Here is a 17,793-nt window from a genome sequence, read left to right on the forward strand (position 1 = left end):
GCGTATCTTTCTTAATTTTTGTTTATAATTATTTCTCGCAATGTTTTTATGCAAAATTATTATTTTTTACCCATTCTATTTCCATCACTCATTGTACAGTGATTTACTTAAATTGAGAACATAAATTTAGAGGTTATAAATTGAAGTGCTTACAACAGTAAAGCCTAGGTATACTTGTATACTAATAATGGTTAGTGTCTACATACATATGTATATGGTTTTCAATTTATTTAATAAAATAAAGGTTTGCACTTTTTTCAGAACGGAGTTTGTGAACCGTACTAAATTAACCCATCTTCAATGACTCCGAATACTCAAACCTAAGGGGAATTGGACAGCTGGGATGTAAAAAACTTAGAAGTTTTGACAAATCGACCGAGTTGTTTAGATGATGCTTATCAGGGTACCCTTGGGGAGCACAATGGGCCCAGTGATGGCCTTGCGGTCAAGTTCTCTTTGTCTCTCTTTTCAACCAACCAAATGAACCCATACATTTTTCACCATTGGAAAGATACATTTACCCAGAGTAACGTAGCCTATATTTTTTGCAAGAATCTCAACTTTCTGGAAATAGTTTCCCGGTGAGGGTATCTAAAAAACTCCCTGATGGAGAATCTTAATCTGAAACATGAAAACCGTCTTGCAAGTCATTCTCTTGGCATCCCAATCGCGTGCCAGAAAGTGTAGAAACGAGCTGCTTGCTGAATTTCAAAACCTATAATTTATAACTTTTGAAATGTTTGTTTAAACCCTTGGAAGCCGGAGCGGTCATCTAGTTTTAAATAAATTGAATAAAATAAATTTTTTTTTATTAAATGAAATTCAGTGTTAGCTGTTATTCTCTTCCATGTGTGTGTATACTCTTCGACCGCGATACATAATTTACTCAAATGGGTTACAAATGTAATATGTTAATTAAGTTTTATAAACTGAAAAGTTGCTTAACAAGAATTTCTAAAAATTTGGGTTTATACATAGTTCATTGATAAACTAGAATTAGAATATTGTTTATTCTCTGTTCACAGTTATTTCATGTTTTACACACGCTTATTTCGATAACCACGTGTGTCTCTTTAAAATTCATATAAATATTCGCTAAATTGTATCGCTGCTTTTTTACGATGAATCAGATTTTTTTTCTGAAAAGACCAATTGGGCGAAGATACTACAAAATATTTCAATAACTGTTTAATTAGCTTTTGTTATTTTGCAAAGAGAGAGAAAAAAGTGGGCGTGACTGAGCTATTTTGTTAATAAATTGTTTGATTTTTCAAAATTAAAGCAATCACAAACCGTTCTCAGATCATAATATTATATTAAATATATATTAACATCCACTAAGCTATAACAGACAGCTTTTTTAGTCAGATTGGCCGTTTTATTATGGATTGGTTTCAGTCTTGCCGATTCCTTCGCAGCGACCATTCTTTAGCGAGAAAAAATGTTGTTGAAGTCATCATTTTTCCATCGGTTTTAATGGTTTGGTCTAACCATCGTCTGCTGTATTCGCCGTTGCCAATGTTCTGAGGACCATAAATCTTGCGAAAAGTTATGACTGTCAACAGTGACGTGGGAGCCAAGACGAGAGCTAACTGTTATTTGAGACAGAAGATATTTCGTATTGTCCTCAAACAAACGGCGCGGTTGTTGCTTCCGATGATATCAATATCATCGGCGTACGCCAGCAGCTGTACACTCTAATAGAAGATTGTACCTTCTCTATTTAGCTCTTTAGCTCGTATTATTTTTACCAGCAATAGATTGAAGAAGTCGCACGATAGTGAGTCACCCTGCCTGAAGCCTCGTGTGGTATCGAACGGCTCGGAGAGGTCCTTCCCGATCCTGACGGAGCTTTTGGTGCTTCTCAACGTCAGTTTACACCACTGCTTGATTAATTAGGCTCGCATGGTTTGCTGTCAGTATCTTCTTTTTCACTCAGTTGTCTACAAAGACAATTTCCTCATCATCCCAATATGGTTTAAAACTAGATGCAGCGACTAACCTATCTATCTTTAAATATATTCCCTCTTGTACTACAACTATTTCAGCCACCTAGCGGGTCTAATATGTCTTTCGCAAGCGCGTGCGCGTGTCGATTTCGCAGAAGTGGTTACTAAACTTCACGTACGTGACGTGCTCTGTATTGTACGTCACAGTATAGCCGATACTACGTTGAGCGATTATGTCGATAGAAATCCCGCAACGACTACAGCGCCCACCAGTCAACGTGGTACGGTAAAGAAATTCATACAAATGCTGGAGTTGCGTGCCAAAGCATTGGGTCGGTGCATGTTCAACTATGATGAAATCAAGGATATGGCCGGACAAGCGGGTATCGCGTGTGGCGTTAGCAATTTGGTGGAAATAGCCAATTTACAAGGTTATCTGCTGAAGAAGGGACCAAATGTGTACGAAGTGATGATCGATTAGTTGTTAAGGTTAATATATGAAGTATATTGGTTTATGTTAAGGTTTTATACGCTGTGTAAAAACAATTTAAGATTATGTTTTTTGTAAATCATTGTCTATGTGAATATAATACAATTCAAAGCAAAATTTGTTTTATTATTAAGATTTATAAAACACAACTATCTGAAAACGCTAATAATCGAATGAAGGAATTGCATTTGAAAAGATTGAAATCCAAACTAAAAATGCAATATAATAAAGTAAAGCAAGAAAACACATTCCACTAAAAATTGTTTGATCAACGCTCTCGAGTTGACAGTTCTTGGTCAGTACAAACCTGATTCGTTCCAGTTAAGGTAAGCTAAAACTTATTTTCTTCAAATTATTAAACAAAATACATTTTTTTTTTTTAATTTTTAAATATATTTTTTATATTCATCGGAAATACATACACATATATATATTATCCTTGCGTCTTTTAAATATTTGAATACAATATCAACTTATCAATGCATTCCTTTGCATAAATGTTACACATGTGAAGTAGGTATAATTTATTTTACTTAATAATAAGAGTACAATGTCTTTTATGCTACATCGCTTTAAATTAACTATTCAATAACCACATTCGCTACTAATTTATTTATAATTCTAGGCATTCATTATAGTAACTACAATTCATACAATTCGTCTTCTCCCACGGACCTATCTCGTGCAGTATATGCTTTTTTTTTTAATTAATACTTAACATTTCATTGCAAGTCCTTAACACTAGTTTATATACCATTTCTAAAATTTGTGATAATATTGTGTAATAATTTTTTGCAAATAATTACAACATTCGGTGCTTTGAATTGTTTAGGTGATTTGCAATTTTATGCGTATCTTTCTTAATTTTTGTTTATAATTATTTCTCGCAATGTTTTTATGCAAAATTATTATTTTTTACCCATTCTATTTCCATCACTCATTGTACAGTGATTTACTTAAATTGAGAACATAAATTTAGAGGTTATAAATTGAAGTGCTTACAACAGTAAAGCCTAGGTATACTTGTATACTAATAATGGTTAGTGTCTACATACATATGTATATGGTTTTCAATTTATTTAATAAAATAAAGGTTTGCACTTTTTTCAGAACGGAGTTTGTGAACCGTACTAAATTAACCCATCTTCAATGACTCCGAATACTCAAACCTAAGGGGAATTGGACAGCTGGGATGTAAAAAACTTAGAAGTTTTGACAAATCGACCGAGTTGTTTAGATGATGCTTATCAGGGTACCCTTCGGGAGCACAATGGGCCCAATGATGGCCTTGCGGTCAAGTTCTCTTTGTCTCTCTTTTCAACCAACCAAATGAACCCATACATTTTTTACGCTTAAGAAATAAACTTGAAATGAAAAATAGTAAACATTTCTTCAGAGTTTCTGTAAACAGTAAGTACGCCAAATGGCGCTGGATTATAAAATTTCGTATTTATGACACGACTCAGTAATTATTTCCAATTCGCGAGAATTATAAGATCTTTTATATAGAGTTCAGTTTGGGCTTCTAAAAAATATCTCTTGGAATTGAATGTGACATACTGAAGCCTAATCAAGGCTGAAAATAAAATTGGTATATTTTAAACAATTTGTTGGGTTTTCTGATATTAATCATTGTTCAGCAGAAATAATTAATTTTTTTAATATCATCCATACTCGTACGTAGTGATGTGGTGGCGAAGTTGTTTGCTTAATATATACAGTTTTTATGATTTGCACTATTTTTACAATAAACTACACACATTTTTGTGGAGAGCATAAATAGAAAATTAAAATATTTCGAACATACATATAATATAATTATAATTATACGCAATTCGCAATAAAAACATACATACATATGCACAAAACACCGTTAAACAATACTTAAATTAACAAAATACTTTATATTTATATTTATAATTAAATAGTAATTTATTTCATTATAATTATACATAATATATAATATAATTTATTTTAATTGTACATTTATGCTACTCAGTCTGAAAAGAAACTGAAACTACAGTCATATATATCTTTATTTAATTGCAAATAAAATAAATTATGTTTAATTTTGCTAGTTTTTTTGGTGAAAAGTCTAAAAAAATGTTCATTTCTTTTGTTCTAATTTATAAATTAAAAGCGTTGCCAAATATTCGATTAATTCAATTTTTAAATTCGCTAAGCAGAAAAAGCTGAATATATAAAAATCTAAGCTTACTTCATACCTACATACACATATTCGATAGTTAATATCAGACTATTTTCACACGTTCAATTGTTGCGCATAAATTTTGACGCGTCGCATATTGCTCCAAGCATTACTAATTTCACAATAACATTCAAAAATGTTTATATTCTTATGGGAAATAGCGAAATAAGCTTCCATTAGTTTACAAATAAATTTAAACAGGAGCAATAAATCAACTGCAAAACGTCGTAATGCGTCGTAATAACATGTCCATTACCTTCATTAATATAAATACTTACTAAGTATCGCGTCTTAAAATCTTTCTTTTCTTGTCTTATGCCTAAACATTATTAATTGCTACACTTAATTAGAGTGCCTGGGGTGCATTTCACTAAAATTAACTATTAAGTGCATTATGCTTTACTGTTTGCTATTTTCTATTATTTAAAATCATGTTTTTTTTTTGTTTTTTTTTTTACATTCAAAACTTGTCTTTAACGCTGAAATGCTGCTTACTATTTCAAAATATGCGTAAAAACTAAGCGCTGCCTGAGTAAGTGAAATAAAATTAGCTCGTGGTGAAAGGAAAATAGTATACCCAATCTGACTTTGTATATTTTATATATATTATTAACAAGAAATTATAATGTTATACATAAATGATTTAAAATCAATGAGTTCGCAAAAACCAAAAAAATATCAGCTGGTAATAAACGCTATTTATCATATAATATTACAATTAAACTATTTATGTGAAAATAATGCAAAAATACTGGTGTCTTTCTAATGACTTGATACGAAAGCACAAAAGACGTGAGTGGCGAGGGACCGTTTACCAGGTAACTGTGTACAAGTTGGCAATAAATGATTGCATGTGTACTGAATAAAGCGCGTTAGCGTTACGTTTTTTTGTTTTATGAAAATATAACATGCTTTTGTTTGCAATATAACAGTATGAAGAATCTGTGTTTGCATACAACTTTCTGAGTTGTTTGTGTGTGTAAACTAATTATTATTTAACTGCTAAAATATTTAACTAAACTATTGTAAGCGTATACGAGATGTAGTATAGTTTAAACATATGTGTATAATAGCTGTTGGAATGGTTGTTGCTTTAACTGTATTATTGTGATTGCATGTATGTACATATACATATATAAACGGGTAACAAAGTACTGTGAAATCGCATTGTATTACTAAGCAAAATAAATAATTATTTTAAAGAGATATATGTTTCAATTTTCCATACAATTGTATAACTGTAATTGCTTTTTTTAATTAGCAATACAATTGTTGCAAATGTTCTACTGAAACCTAGTTGTTGTTGTTTTTGTATATTTTGCTATAAGTAGGGAAATGTCAAAGGCAGTTTTGTATACAATGTAGCGTGGAAATGTCATTTGCGTGAGGTTTTCATCGGAAATCTTATAGCGTTTAAATGTAAATTTTAATAAATATTTTATAAATTATATTTTTTATAAATTAAATTGGTTGCGAAATGACTTATAATTATATTAGAACAAAAACAAAAAAATGCGCATACCAAACACAACACACACAAACTAAAAATTCTACCTAAATTATTTACTTGCGTCACACAACCTCAATTTCAGACGAAAAACACACACAGACACATACAACCAGACAAAATAAATTAAAATAATGTAATTATAAATTAAGTAATTTAAAATCTGAACGTCACATTAAAAGTGCGCATTTCCATGGGATTCAGTGTGATCTCGGCAAACGATTTTAGCCGTTTGCGTTCGCTCTCTTGCAGCGTGCCGGTTAAACTCGTCGTCTCCAAACGCGTAATATGCAATTTATTGAAACCCACCTGCCCCAGCCCGTTCGCCGATGCCGCACACACACGTGTTATATCGATATTTTGACCGATCGCACAATCATAACCCTGCCGCTGTAGCACCAGCAAAGCCGATGTCGATGGGAAAAGCTGCAGCTGCTCTTCGGAGAGTGTACGCAAATTTAAGAGGTGTACATCGCATGGCAGCGCACCATGATCGAGTAGTACGGTCTTCGGTTTCAGTTGCACAGCTGGCGCATCAAATGTCTCCACAAAGTATAAGTTCGGTGGATAGCGTAATCCGTTAGCTAGCTGATTGGCTAGTAAACTGGGTATTTGGTAGGCGTTCTCCTTTTTCGTTGGCATATCTTCGATGAGTACCCAAAATTTGTGTCGTGTCAGGCGACTGTCGACAATACCTTCGCCCATTCCACGATAATCATCGTAGAGCGTACGTCGATCGAGCATCACTTCCAATTGACCTGGTTCATAAGAGGCGGCGCCCTGTGCGTGTGTAGTCAGTAGGGTGAAGCGTACACGTGCGTCTTGTATGAATGCACCGCTAGTGATGGGGAAGTAGTTGCCTTCAATGCCAATTGCGGGCACTTTAATGCGTCTATAACAGATTAAATAATTTTGATTAATGACAAGTAATTTATAATGACTCATAATTTTTTAAATTTAAATAATATTATTAATTTAAAAACTTCTTAATATCAAGTGTCTTTAAATCTCTCCACTCACTTGTGATATTGGAAACCATTTTGATCACTGTAGAACACCGGCAATTCCGCTACTGTATCCGCCTCCTTCAGCACATCATCGCGCTTTACCGTTATAATATTATCTACGTCCGTGACGAAACGCATGAAAAGCTCGATTTCACGATTCTTTGGTGGCGGCTCAAAATCCACATCGTTCTCAATATACATGGCCGCATCTAGGTGAGTATGCGTGTTGAAAATGCGTACTGTGTGCGCCAAGAATGGACCATAAATGACGGTGACATCACTAGCGATCGGACCCGATGAAATAATAATGCGTACATCTTCATACTGATCGAGCACATCTTTTTCGGCTTCGTTTTGTTCGGGATCGGTTTTAAAGAGATAGGCGCCTGAGTGGAACTGCGCACTACGGTAGGCGGCGAATTTAATAGCACATTGCATGGGTCGCAACGCTTGCTCATTATTGCTCTTACGCGTAACGGTCTTAAGAAAACCGCTCTTCTCATCGAAGAGCAGACGCATGTAATTGTTCTCGAGTTGAATGTCACCTGAGAGGAGATGTATGAATACAGTTAGTTTATTTTGAAATAAAATTAGATTTTAGCTTTATACCTGATGGTTTGGCTTTCACCACAAAATTCGTGCTTGTATTTGGTGGATTTGGTGTTGCGCCATCTGTGCAGCCATCACAATAAATAGTCGCCATTGTCGGTTGACTAAAGTTCTTTTCATCCACCACAACAATGTTGTAGGTCGCCAGTGAAAGCGCGTCCAATTCGGCGATAAACATCACTTCGTACTGACGTGTAGACACACGTATGCGTCCCATACCGCTATTGGCACCCATATCACCACCCAACCCCATCTCATAGACATCGGTTATATTCCAAACTGGATTGATTTGCATTAAGCGTACCTCCTCGCCACGTTCATTCAATACTTTAACATTCGGCACAGGCGAACGCAACGTAATCACTTCCAAACGTTTTTGCGATAACGAATTGAAGATAACAAACGCAGCTGTGCCAGCATTTGCATTTAAATCATCAAATTCATCCACAATACCATTGCCATTGATTGGTATGGGAGTCTTGCGTGCCAGCTTACTGAAGTTATCACGCTCCAACTCGCTCAGCAGGAAATTATGACGTTCACTGCCATCTTGCAGCAACATTTCAATGGTGGACTCCTGCATCTTAACCGCATCTTGTATGCTTTCGAACAGACGCATGCCATAATCGCGCATTACTGCCGCCTTCGACGTGCCAGTGATGGCATCATGATGCTGGAAGAGTCCCAAATTTCGGCGTGCATGTATCATTTTCTCATAATTCTTTTCGAAGATCTTTATGGCATTCACATGGTGCACCTGACGTGCGGTATTGTAAGCGACGGTGAAGAGTATTTCGGCAGCGCGCAGATTATGCTCCAGGTCGGCGCTAAGCAGTTTATAGAATGGACGTGTCGTATAGTAACCCGACCAATAGGCTGGGCGTCCCTCGGAGAAGATGTCGGAATAAACAAAGAAGTCACCTTTGAGTGTTGGGAAAGTGGTGGTACGTCGACGAATTTCGTTGAAGTAATCTCGTGGAGTGCCTTTGGAGGGAAAAAGTAATTAAAAAATAATTGAGCAATTAAGTTTTGAATTAAAATGTGACCAAATACAACAATCGAAACTCACCGAAAGAGATGTCAACATTATAGAGCCGCTTATTGGCCATTATATGATCGATCAATTTCTTGTAATTCGTATATTGCTGATCTACTTCGCGCTCTTTATTGTAACGAAAATCGTCGCCGACTGGTATAAGCGCTACATTGTGTGGAAATAGCGAGGCGGTACGAGAATATTGTTCCAACAAGACTTGCGCTTTCGATTCAACATTGTCATCCGTTATGAATTGCGCTTTCACCGAATATTCCGTATACTCTCCGGGTATTTTACGAAAATCGAAATTGAGACATATAAATGGATGCGGTCCACATGAGCCCTTAATCGAGTAAATGTCAAATGGCATATTGTGTGTTAGCAGCTTTCCATGTTGTGTTGGCGCTTTGCCACGTTGCTGCCAATAAGGTGTCCACATGAAGTCACCCTTCTGTTGACGCGCAAACCATTGTTTCCAGGCGTAATGTATGCGTTGTATAATGGTACCTTCGAAGTTGCTGCCCGACAGCAAATATGGCACAGTACTGCCATGTCCGAAGGGATCAATTGACCAGCCGACGGTTGGTGTAACATTCAAATTGTTCCGCAACCATTGATGTCCTTCGATGAGTTGATCTAACATAGCGTAAAGATGCACATTCGCTTCATCGGTCATCACCCAACCGCCGGTTGTGATTTCGAAACGTCCCGATTTGATAAGTTTCTTCAGCGCGCGCTGTTTTGTCGGATGCGCTTGGTCCCACCAGAGTTGTAGAAAACTGATTTCCGACCAAATGAAGGTCATGTCGGTGTATTCCTGCATTTTTGTTACTATCAAGTTAAGTATCTGGCGCGAATCTGATTGGAAGTAATTAACGAAGGTCTTCAACCAGCCGGGATCATTGTGCGAATGTGGTACGACGAAGATCTGCATGGAGAATAAAACAAATTTTTATGAATCATTTCAAAACATATATAACCCAATTTTCTTTGAAGCACTGATAACCTAAAAACATTGTGTTGATATAACACAAAAATGCACTTACCTTCAGTGGTGGTCGTTTGTAGTCCTTCTTTTGTGCCTCAAATCGTTCTTCAAAACCACGATCCCAATATTCCTTTGTATGAATCCATTCAGGCTGTAATGAAGTTAGACTATTTAATCCTTCAGAAACCTCAGAATAATATTCTATAATAAGGGGTAAACCGACTAACTCCTTAAATCATTTCTACTCAGATAATTTCCAACAGAGCAATCTTGTAGACACCTGAGAATAAAATCCGGTTCTTCTTCTTCTCAAACTCGAGTCTATATTCAGGAATGGATTTCTATTATTCTGACTTGAGTCTGACATTCTAAAAACTAAGAGTTCTTGTATTACGGTATCTAGTTATTTTGCCGTCTCAAACTCTCCCATGTAGTCGCTAGGGTTCAAAACCGTCGAAACAGTAAGTTACATTGTTTGATTTTATTTTGTTTGTTTACAGGAATCCCACAATTATGTTAAATATCAAGATCAGTAGACTCTAGCTTTATAACGGGTCAGTATTAGAGCTCACAGTTCTAAGCAAATACCAAGTTTAAATTAAATTTTCTTCATAATAAGACCGGTAATAAGTGCGCTCGTCACTTCAATTTAACTGTACATTCAATTTCCGCGTTCATACCAAACGTAAGTGCAATTTATTACCTGAAAATCAAATTTCCCATATTCCTCGCTTGTTGTGATATTCGTGTCGCTCTCATCCATCACATAGCAAACATCACCCCAATCAGGATTCTTGGTGGGCGCGCCATTTACGGTCATGTCGACGCCATTATTCGCTTCGACATTGCCCTCCAATGCTGTTGTGCCGGCCGCCGACAATTGCACTGCGCTGGCGCCACTGCCAGTCGCCCCTTTCTGTGCCCCACTCTTCTCGTCGCCATCACCACGCATTCCTCTGAGCTTAGCATTATGCACATTCGCTTTGTGCAATTGTTGTGGCGATGCATTCAAACCGGCCGTCACTATGCTGCCAAATCCGCTACCCAGTACAACAGTCGTGTCTTTGCCCGACTGTAGCGTTTCGTCTTGTTGCTGGCCAATGGATATGTAGTAGAGGCAGATTAAGATCGTGATGAACGCGGACAGCAGACCGAAGCAACGCGCCGAGCCGCGTCGAAATAATTTAAATGTCATTTTGCGTGACGGCGCTTGTCAGTGGCAGCTGCGGAGGAGCTGATGGCAGAGCGCTGTTATGATGTTTCTGATGTTTGCGTATTAAATTTTTACTTTTTTGTTGTAATTTTCGTTCTTACTTTCGTATTATTGATTTTTTGTTTTGTTTTTGTAAATGATTTCCTCAATTTAGTTCGATTGCATTCGATGTGCTCGCTTGTCAACTGTGATCAAACACAGTTAGTCAATTGTCGCTGCCTGGAGTTGTGATGTGCGCTTCCCGTCCAGCTCAATTTAATTCGGCGGTTGCACTAGTTATTGGCTCTCAAAGGCAGTTACATGTACATATATTATACTATGTACATACCTACCAGCTCGTCCACTGGCTATAGGTTAGTTAACTGTGCGTTATTCGAGTTCGTTGCGTTGTTCTGTTACGTTGATTGACATTGGATTTTCGATTTCAGTTGCCCGGTTGCTCGGTTGCATAAAACATGCATTTGGCCCCTTCTCTCGAGGGTGTGAGATTTCGTTTTTACTATTTCCAATCCAATTCTAAGGCCACCAACGACATTGTCACATATTCAAACTAATTTAGCTGCCGGACGTTCGCAAAGCTGGTGGCTATTCTGGATTGGTGGGTCGATGGCTGTTCGATTGCACATTTGCAGTCGCAATTTCGTTTATGCCTGTGGTTTTCCGCTTGTCTATTGGTCTTATCTAAAAATAAACCGTAGCTACCGCAACATTTCAGCTGTCACAAGGTTTAGCTGGAAATTAAAAAAAAAAATGGAATGTCAATGAAATTAACAGGTTTACATTGTTGTCAATTTTTAATTGTCATATGTTATGAAATGTTAGATGCACTTAATTATAAATATACAATTATACATTTTTTTAATAAATCAAAATTGTACATTAATATTACGTTAGAAAATTTTTACTTTAAAACCAGTCTTCTCTAACTAAACTTTACAGTAAATATGCTTTACTGGATAACCAATATACCCGTACTAAATCAGTTATGAAGGTTAAATTATTGTTCTTGTAGCGGCCTAAAATAGTCCCTAAATATCTGTTATAGAGTACTACAAGTTGACCGTGCTTGTATGTATGTATGTAATTGGCCGATTATAGCCGAATCGATAATATCGCGCCATTCTTCTCTTCCCCTCGCCATTCGGCGCCAATTAGAAATCCCAAGTGTAACCAGGTCGCTCTTCACCTGGCCTTTTCAATGCAGCGGAGGCCTTCCTCTGTTTCCACCGGCGGGTAATGCACTGCATCGAGCACTTTCAAAGCAGGAGTGTTTTCATCCAGTCGGGCAGCACGACCAAGCCAGCGTAGCCGCTGTCTTTTTGTTCGCTGAACTATGTCAATGTCGTCGTATAACTTGTACAGCTCATTGTTCCATCGTCTGCGGTATTCGCCGTTGCCAATGTGCAGAGGACTATAAATCTTGCGCAAATTTTTCTCTCGAAAACTCCTACTGTCGTCTCATCGGATGTTGACATCGTCCACGTTTCTGCACCATAAAGCAGGACGGGAATGATAAGCGAAGGTTGTGCTATTTTTAGATAAACTGTAAGTTTTCATTCAATCCGAAAATCAATTCCTTGGTATAATTCACAACATTTTACTTTTTCGCCGCAATGTCATTCTTTCACGGGCTAAATTGTTCCAGGAGGCTCTGGCTGTCATCTAACTGGGACTACTTTTTGTAGAGGTACTTCATAACAGTAATTTATGGCATCTTTTATTCTTCGGGTCTCGACAAAATATTATGGAAGGTTCAACCAAGAGGCTTCTAGTTAAAACCTATTTAAAACACTATATACCAAAACAAAAAATACCAAAAAAAAACCAAAAAAACGGACTAATAGCTTAATTATATATTAGGAGCCACTACATACATATGTATATGCCTAAATATACATTTTCAGTAGTCTGCACTCCGACAGTAGCATTGCGTGCAACAATAATATGCTGCATTTACACGATTTTCTATTCACTTGCTAGCAGCCTAGAGTTAAGTGTGTGAAAGTAAACAGTGATTGCTTCTTCATACCCACTGCATCAGCACTCGCGTGCAATGTTTTTGTTTCGTGCCACCGAAACGCAATGATTTACCATTAATTTGCAGCATGCACACTGTTTTTACACTATAATCGCAATATTTGCGTTTTTCGTTATGGCGTTATTTGCGTTTATTTTTTTGACGTTTTTGCTTTTGAAATTAAAGCAAATTAAACGTTGACAATTTCAGCTTTTTCTCTTTTGTCTGCCACCATCATTATTTAACACTTAATTCCCACCATCTGCTGTGCAGTAGCTGCGACGCAAATGCTTTTTGTTGTTGTTTTGTTACGCGTTTTGTTGCTGTATAATTGACGCTCGGCAAATAAATTCGCAGAAATACAACAAAAACCCGCAAGAAAATGCAATAAAAACTGTCTCCACAGTGCACGCGATAATTTAATTTTAACAGCTTAATGTACCCATCCATACTTCCAGGCCATAAAAAGTGACGCCTCATGCGTTTCCTGGTCACACCAGTCGGTTCGCCGGTTCGGCTGCTGCTCATGAATTAGACAAGATATGGTACATAAATAATAGTGAAATAGTAAAAGTGTGAAACTATCAATCTGTGGTAAATGGAATTGCACCAAAATGACGCTTTAAAATGTCAAAATCGACTTTTTATACGCTTGCATGGCTGTTTGTTGTCGCAAATGTAGGCATATAAGTGCACTAGTTGGGGCTTGGTGTGCAATAAGCAAACATTCAGTGAACCGGCTGATCGGCCGCCTAGTTCTTTTATCACTTGAGTGCTTTTATAGTCAAAATGTATGACCATAAAATTAATGGCTTTAAAAACGTGAATGGCAATTATTTTTTGCTGTTCTCAGTTAAAGTTACACTGGTGGCCACAATTAAATGACAAACGATTTTTTACTGCAGATAAAAATTATTACGCAATACGCCTTTATTTTGGATATTGGACCAAACAATTTTTTCGATATCTCTGAAGTCATAAGTACAAAACGTGTGTTTTTCGACTTTCGAAGTTAGCCTCCAAAATCGGAATATTCGAAGTTCGAAGAAAGCATTATTACTAATTACAGAATATGCATAACTACTAAATAAAATATGGGAAAAACAACCTTTCCCTAATATTTCAATGGTGTATATGTATAGTATATCAATGTTATATGACAGATGCTTAAGGGTTCAAAGTTGGATGTTCGAAAAATTAAAAACTTTGTATTTCGAAAAATACTGGACCAATTTTAGAAAAGCAATATAAAGTGGATTATGATTACCAAGGTTTTCGTTGATATTGAAAATAAATTAAAATCTATTTCAGATCAGACACATTTTTTCACCAGAAAAGTTCTGATTCAAAATTTTATGAATAAAATTAGATTAACCTTTTTAAATTTGTATAGCTTCCCATTATAGGCGGCCGCCAGTGTAATAGCGATATCATTGCTCTATCAAGTCTATTGCCGGTTGTAGTTTTTTTCGTGTTGCGTGTTTTTATAGGCTTTTCCTCTCCCACGGTGTGCTCCGCTCACTGTCTCGCCTTTTTATGGCCGACTGCAAATTAAGTTGTTATGTATTGTTTGTTTTAACTCCAAATTGCAAATAAATCCAAAAACACAAAAAATTACTTGTCTATGATCATTAAATGATTGCGTGTTGATTTGAGATTTAGATACAGAATTTTATGTTAAAACTACTATGGGGTGCTTAATTTCGCTCATCTCCATAGCATGATATTAGGCATAATTTCGTTGACATAGCGGTGTTTTATTTGAGCTTAGGTAGATCTTGATCAATCAAACATTTTTTGACAGAAGTGATGGTAAAGTCCAACTATTTTTAGGAATTCGATCCTTATCTTTTTGGATATTTTGCTAAGATTCTCGAAGTTTTATTCATCTTTGTCTAAGTTAATCTATATATTTTCTTTAATATGATTCTAAGACAACAATTATATGATTTTTGTATCTTAAAAGAATCTTACAGAACAATATGCATATTATATTTTTAAGATCCATCATATACATATATCTTAAAACGTAGATATCCATTTCCTGAAGCTTCTGTCCAATAATATCTTCCTAATCGACACGGTTGGTATGCAAAGACTGGAGCTATTGACAATCGTTACATAAATGCACATGGAAATAGGTCCATGATCCTACTTTGAGATTTTTAAACTGTGTTTTGAAAGTTTTTAGGTTCTATGGAATGACAGATGAAATTACGTTACGTTTTATTTTAGATGTAGGATTAAAGATTTAATGTTGCCAACATAGAGAAGAGTGCTGTCATTAAATATTCATAATCCTCAGCTTTTTATAATAGATATACATATATATCAAGTATTTGTATATAAAAAATTCAAATAAAGTAGGTTAATGGGAAAACATTAAATTTATCAGCAAACCGCTGCGTAACTTTTTATAATAATTATCAAACCTTCAATTTGCTCTGCCTTTTACCCACCCACCTGCCATAAATAATCGCATATTTCATGGCTATCATACAAAATCATAATTTCCCTTGGCAATTTAGAACTAACTAACTACTTATGTACAGATTTGATGGTGGAACCACTGAAACGGAATAACAACTAAAATTACAGTTAATTGCGTTTTGGAAATATATTTGTATATCAATGCTTTAAAAGCCATAACCAAAGTTTATAAAACAAATAACATAATAAAAATGAGTTCTGAATTTGCATGCTTTCATAACTATTGCGGAAAACGTGGAAATATTATTTCTCTCCCCCTTTTTTTGCGCAAAAACTCATTAAATTTATTTAAAATTTTCGACATTTTTGAGCTACAATAGCTGCCTCTACAAACTCGCACACATCAATATTTTATTATTTGCTTTTGGAGAATTTTAGTTTTAAATTTTTATATACACTAACATTGCTCTAGAAGCCATTAAAGGGTAACAAGTAAGGAAGGACTGAGTTCCGATGCTACCGAAGAATATATTAATGATTTGTAGGTTGTTAGAGAGAGATTACGTGAAACGGCTTTTCATGTTATACGATAGGTAGGGGAACTTACGGATCTTCTTAAAAGATCTTTTGTCGTTTGTTTTTCACTAAGTGAATTTATAAGAAACAAGATGAAGTTAATTGGAATGTCCATCACGTTTTAGTTATTTTTTGAAAATTATGTATCCTGTCTTGTTTTGTGGAAAATTGCAATTTCACCAAAAATGGGTATTGATACTCCCATACATGGAAGTGTTCCATGGCTCAGGCATGGATCTAATATAAAATTCTTCATTTAAAATGGAGTTTTTAGCGTAACTGATTAGGTTACGCTAATCATGTATAAATATATCACCGTATCTATTGTATATTAATTTTTATTATTTTTCACAAAGCAATTATACACTGTGCTCCATGTACAAGGGTACACAAATTGGTAATGCATTTTATAAACGACAAACTCCGAGCATCCACGGCGGGCGAAGCTTGTATTGAGCAATAAAAAATGTACTGGCTCCGAGGACGGAGTTTGGTACAAGTAAACGATTGCTTTGACGATGCAAACGTTTATGAATTTTCCGCTAGTGAATAACAAAAACAAATTAACAACAACAAACTCAAAGCTGCCAACATGAAATCGTTTTTTCCCATTCCTTTTGCTGTTGTTTTTTACTGCCATGATTATGGCTTGATTATTGTACTTGCAACAGTTTTTGGGGCATGCAACTGGGTTGGTTTGTTGTCGAAACATTGCTTGACTGGCTGGTTGGCTGGTAGTAATTTCGTCACGGTAAGCTGGCATTGTTAACAATACCTACAGTGTGACTACCACCTACTACAACAACAAAAAATAATAACAACAATGTGCTTGTTATTGTTTTGGTATGGTATTTGGTGTGCGTGTGTTGCTTGCTGTTGCCATGGCCAGTTGGCCAACGAGCCAAGTTCATGCAAATTGTAACTGCATTTTTCATAATTTTTTGCAGCAAAAGAAAAAAAAAAAAAATAAAACCATAAATAAATAAATTACCTACGCCCCAGTAGGCGAATGTCACAGCACTTACTAACACACTGAGTTAACGGTATATTATGTAAACAATAACAAATTCACCGTTGAACTGCACACAGCGTTGAAGCGTCATGGTTGGTAAAATGCAAAGTGACGATAAACGGGAAATAAAAGAAGAAAGCACAATAACAACAACAACATTGTAGCTAGCTGTCACTTCCACTGATCATAATTCTGGTACAAGAGTCTTCACAAAATCATAGTGACGACAAAGAGAAGCAACGCTTTTAAACCTTTATTGACAAGCAGCCAAGAGCTTAAAAGCCAACAACTTTCAGTGTGCCAAAGTGTTGACTTGAAATGTAATTAGTGCTGGCAAAGGCAGTATGCACATAATGCCACAAAATATTGATGAATTATAGGTAGCAGACTTGCACAAAAATTACAGGAAAACCCGCAACCTAGCTAAGACGAAACCAAACTTGCCAAACTTTGAACGAATCGAACAAACAACTGGTGTAAACCAAATAATACTGGTATAATCAACTAAATAGAGGAGAACAAGTTTAAGTAATTTTTCGTTTTACTTCGATAAACTTTTTTTAAATATATTATTATTTGTGAATGTTGCCACAATCTAAAGTGCTACTTATATTAGATTAGCAAATATCTCCTTTCCGTCTTTTTATCTTTTGAAGCGCTCTTTGATAGGTTTTGACATAACCTACAAAACGACGCCATGCATGATTAGTTTGGATATTGCGTTCAACAGTTATAGACGTGAACATGGAG

The 17,793-nt window shown here is 35.9% G+C and overlaps 2 protein-coding genes across 6 annotated transcripts in view; one reads left to right on the forward strand and one right to left on the reverse strand.

The window, feature by feature from the left end:
• The first annotated feature begins 628 nt into the window (after positions 1 to 628).
• On the forward strand, positions 629 to 2,430 carry LOC128919872 (DNA replication licensing factor REC-like). The gene is made up of 2 exons (XM_054225426.1): positions 629 to 681; positions 2,049 to 2,430. The coding sequence occupies exons 1-2, from the start codon at positions 629 to 631 to the stop codon at positions 2,428 to 2,430; spliced, it is 435 nt and encodes a 144-aa protein (XP_054081401.1).
• A 760-nt stretch (positions 2,431 to 3,190) lies between these two features.
• The window catches only part of Man2a1_1 (alpha-mannosidase 2), a 52,428-nt gene continuing 37,825 nt past the window's right edge, over positions 3,191 to 17,793 (reverse strand). For 4 of the 5 annotated variants that reach the window (XM_011194351.3, XM_029044454.2, XM_011194352.3 and 1 more), the window contains 6 exons: positions 10,499 to 11,739; positions 9,854 to 9,946; positions 8,841 to 9,735; positions 7,772 to 8,755; positions 7,176 to 7,707; positions 3,191 to 7,047 (listed from right to left, as the gene is read on the reverse strand). In XM_011194351.3, the coding sequence (XP_011192653.2) occupies positions 6,312 to 7,047; positions 7,176 to 7,707; positions 7,772 to 8,755; positions 8,841 to 9,735; positions 9,854 to 9,946; positions 10,499 to 10,990 (3,732 nt within the window). In that variant the 5' untranslated portion in view covers positions 10,991 to 11,739 and the 3' untranslated portion in view covers positions 3,191 to 6,311. Of the gene's footprint in view, positions 7,048 to 7,175; positions 7,708 to 7,771; positions 8,756 to 8,840; positions 9,736 to 9,853; positions 9,947 to 10,498; positions 11,740 to 14,400; positions 14,541 to 17,793 lie in introns of those variants that run through there. The other variant, XM_054226228.1, reaches the window with a different exon arrangement.

The sequence above is a fragment of the Zeugodacus cucurbitae genome, chromosome 2 (assembly GCF_028554725.1).
Source record: "Zeugodacus cucurbitae isolate PBARC_wt_2022May chromosome 2, idZeuCucr1.2, whole genome shotgun sequence".
Taxonomy (NCBI): domain Eukaryota; kingdom Metazoa; phylum Arthropoda; class Insecta; order Diptera; family Tephritidae; genus Zeugodacus; species Zeugodacus cucurbitae.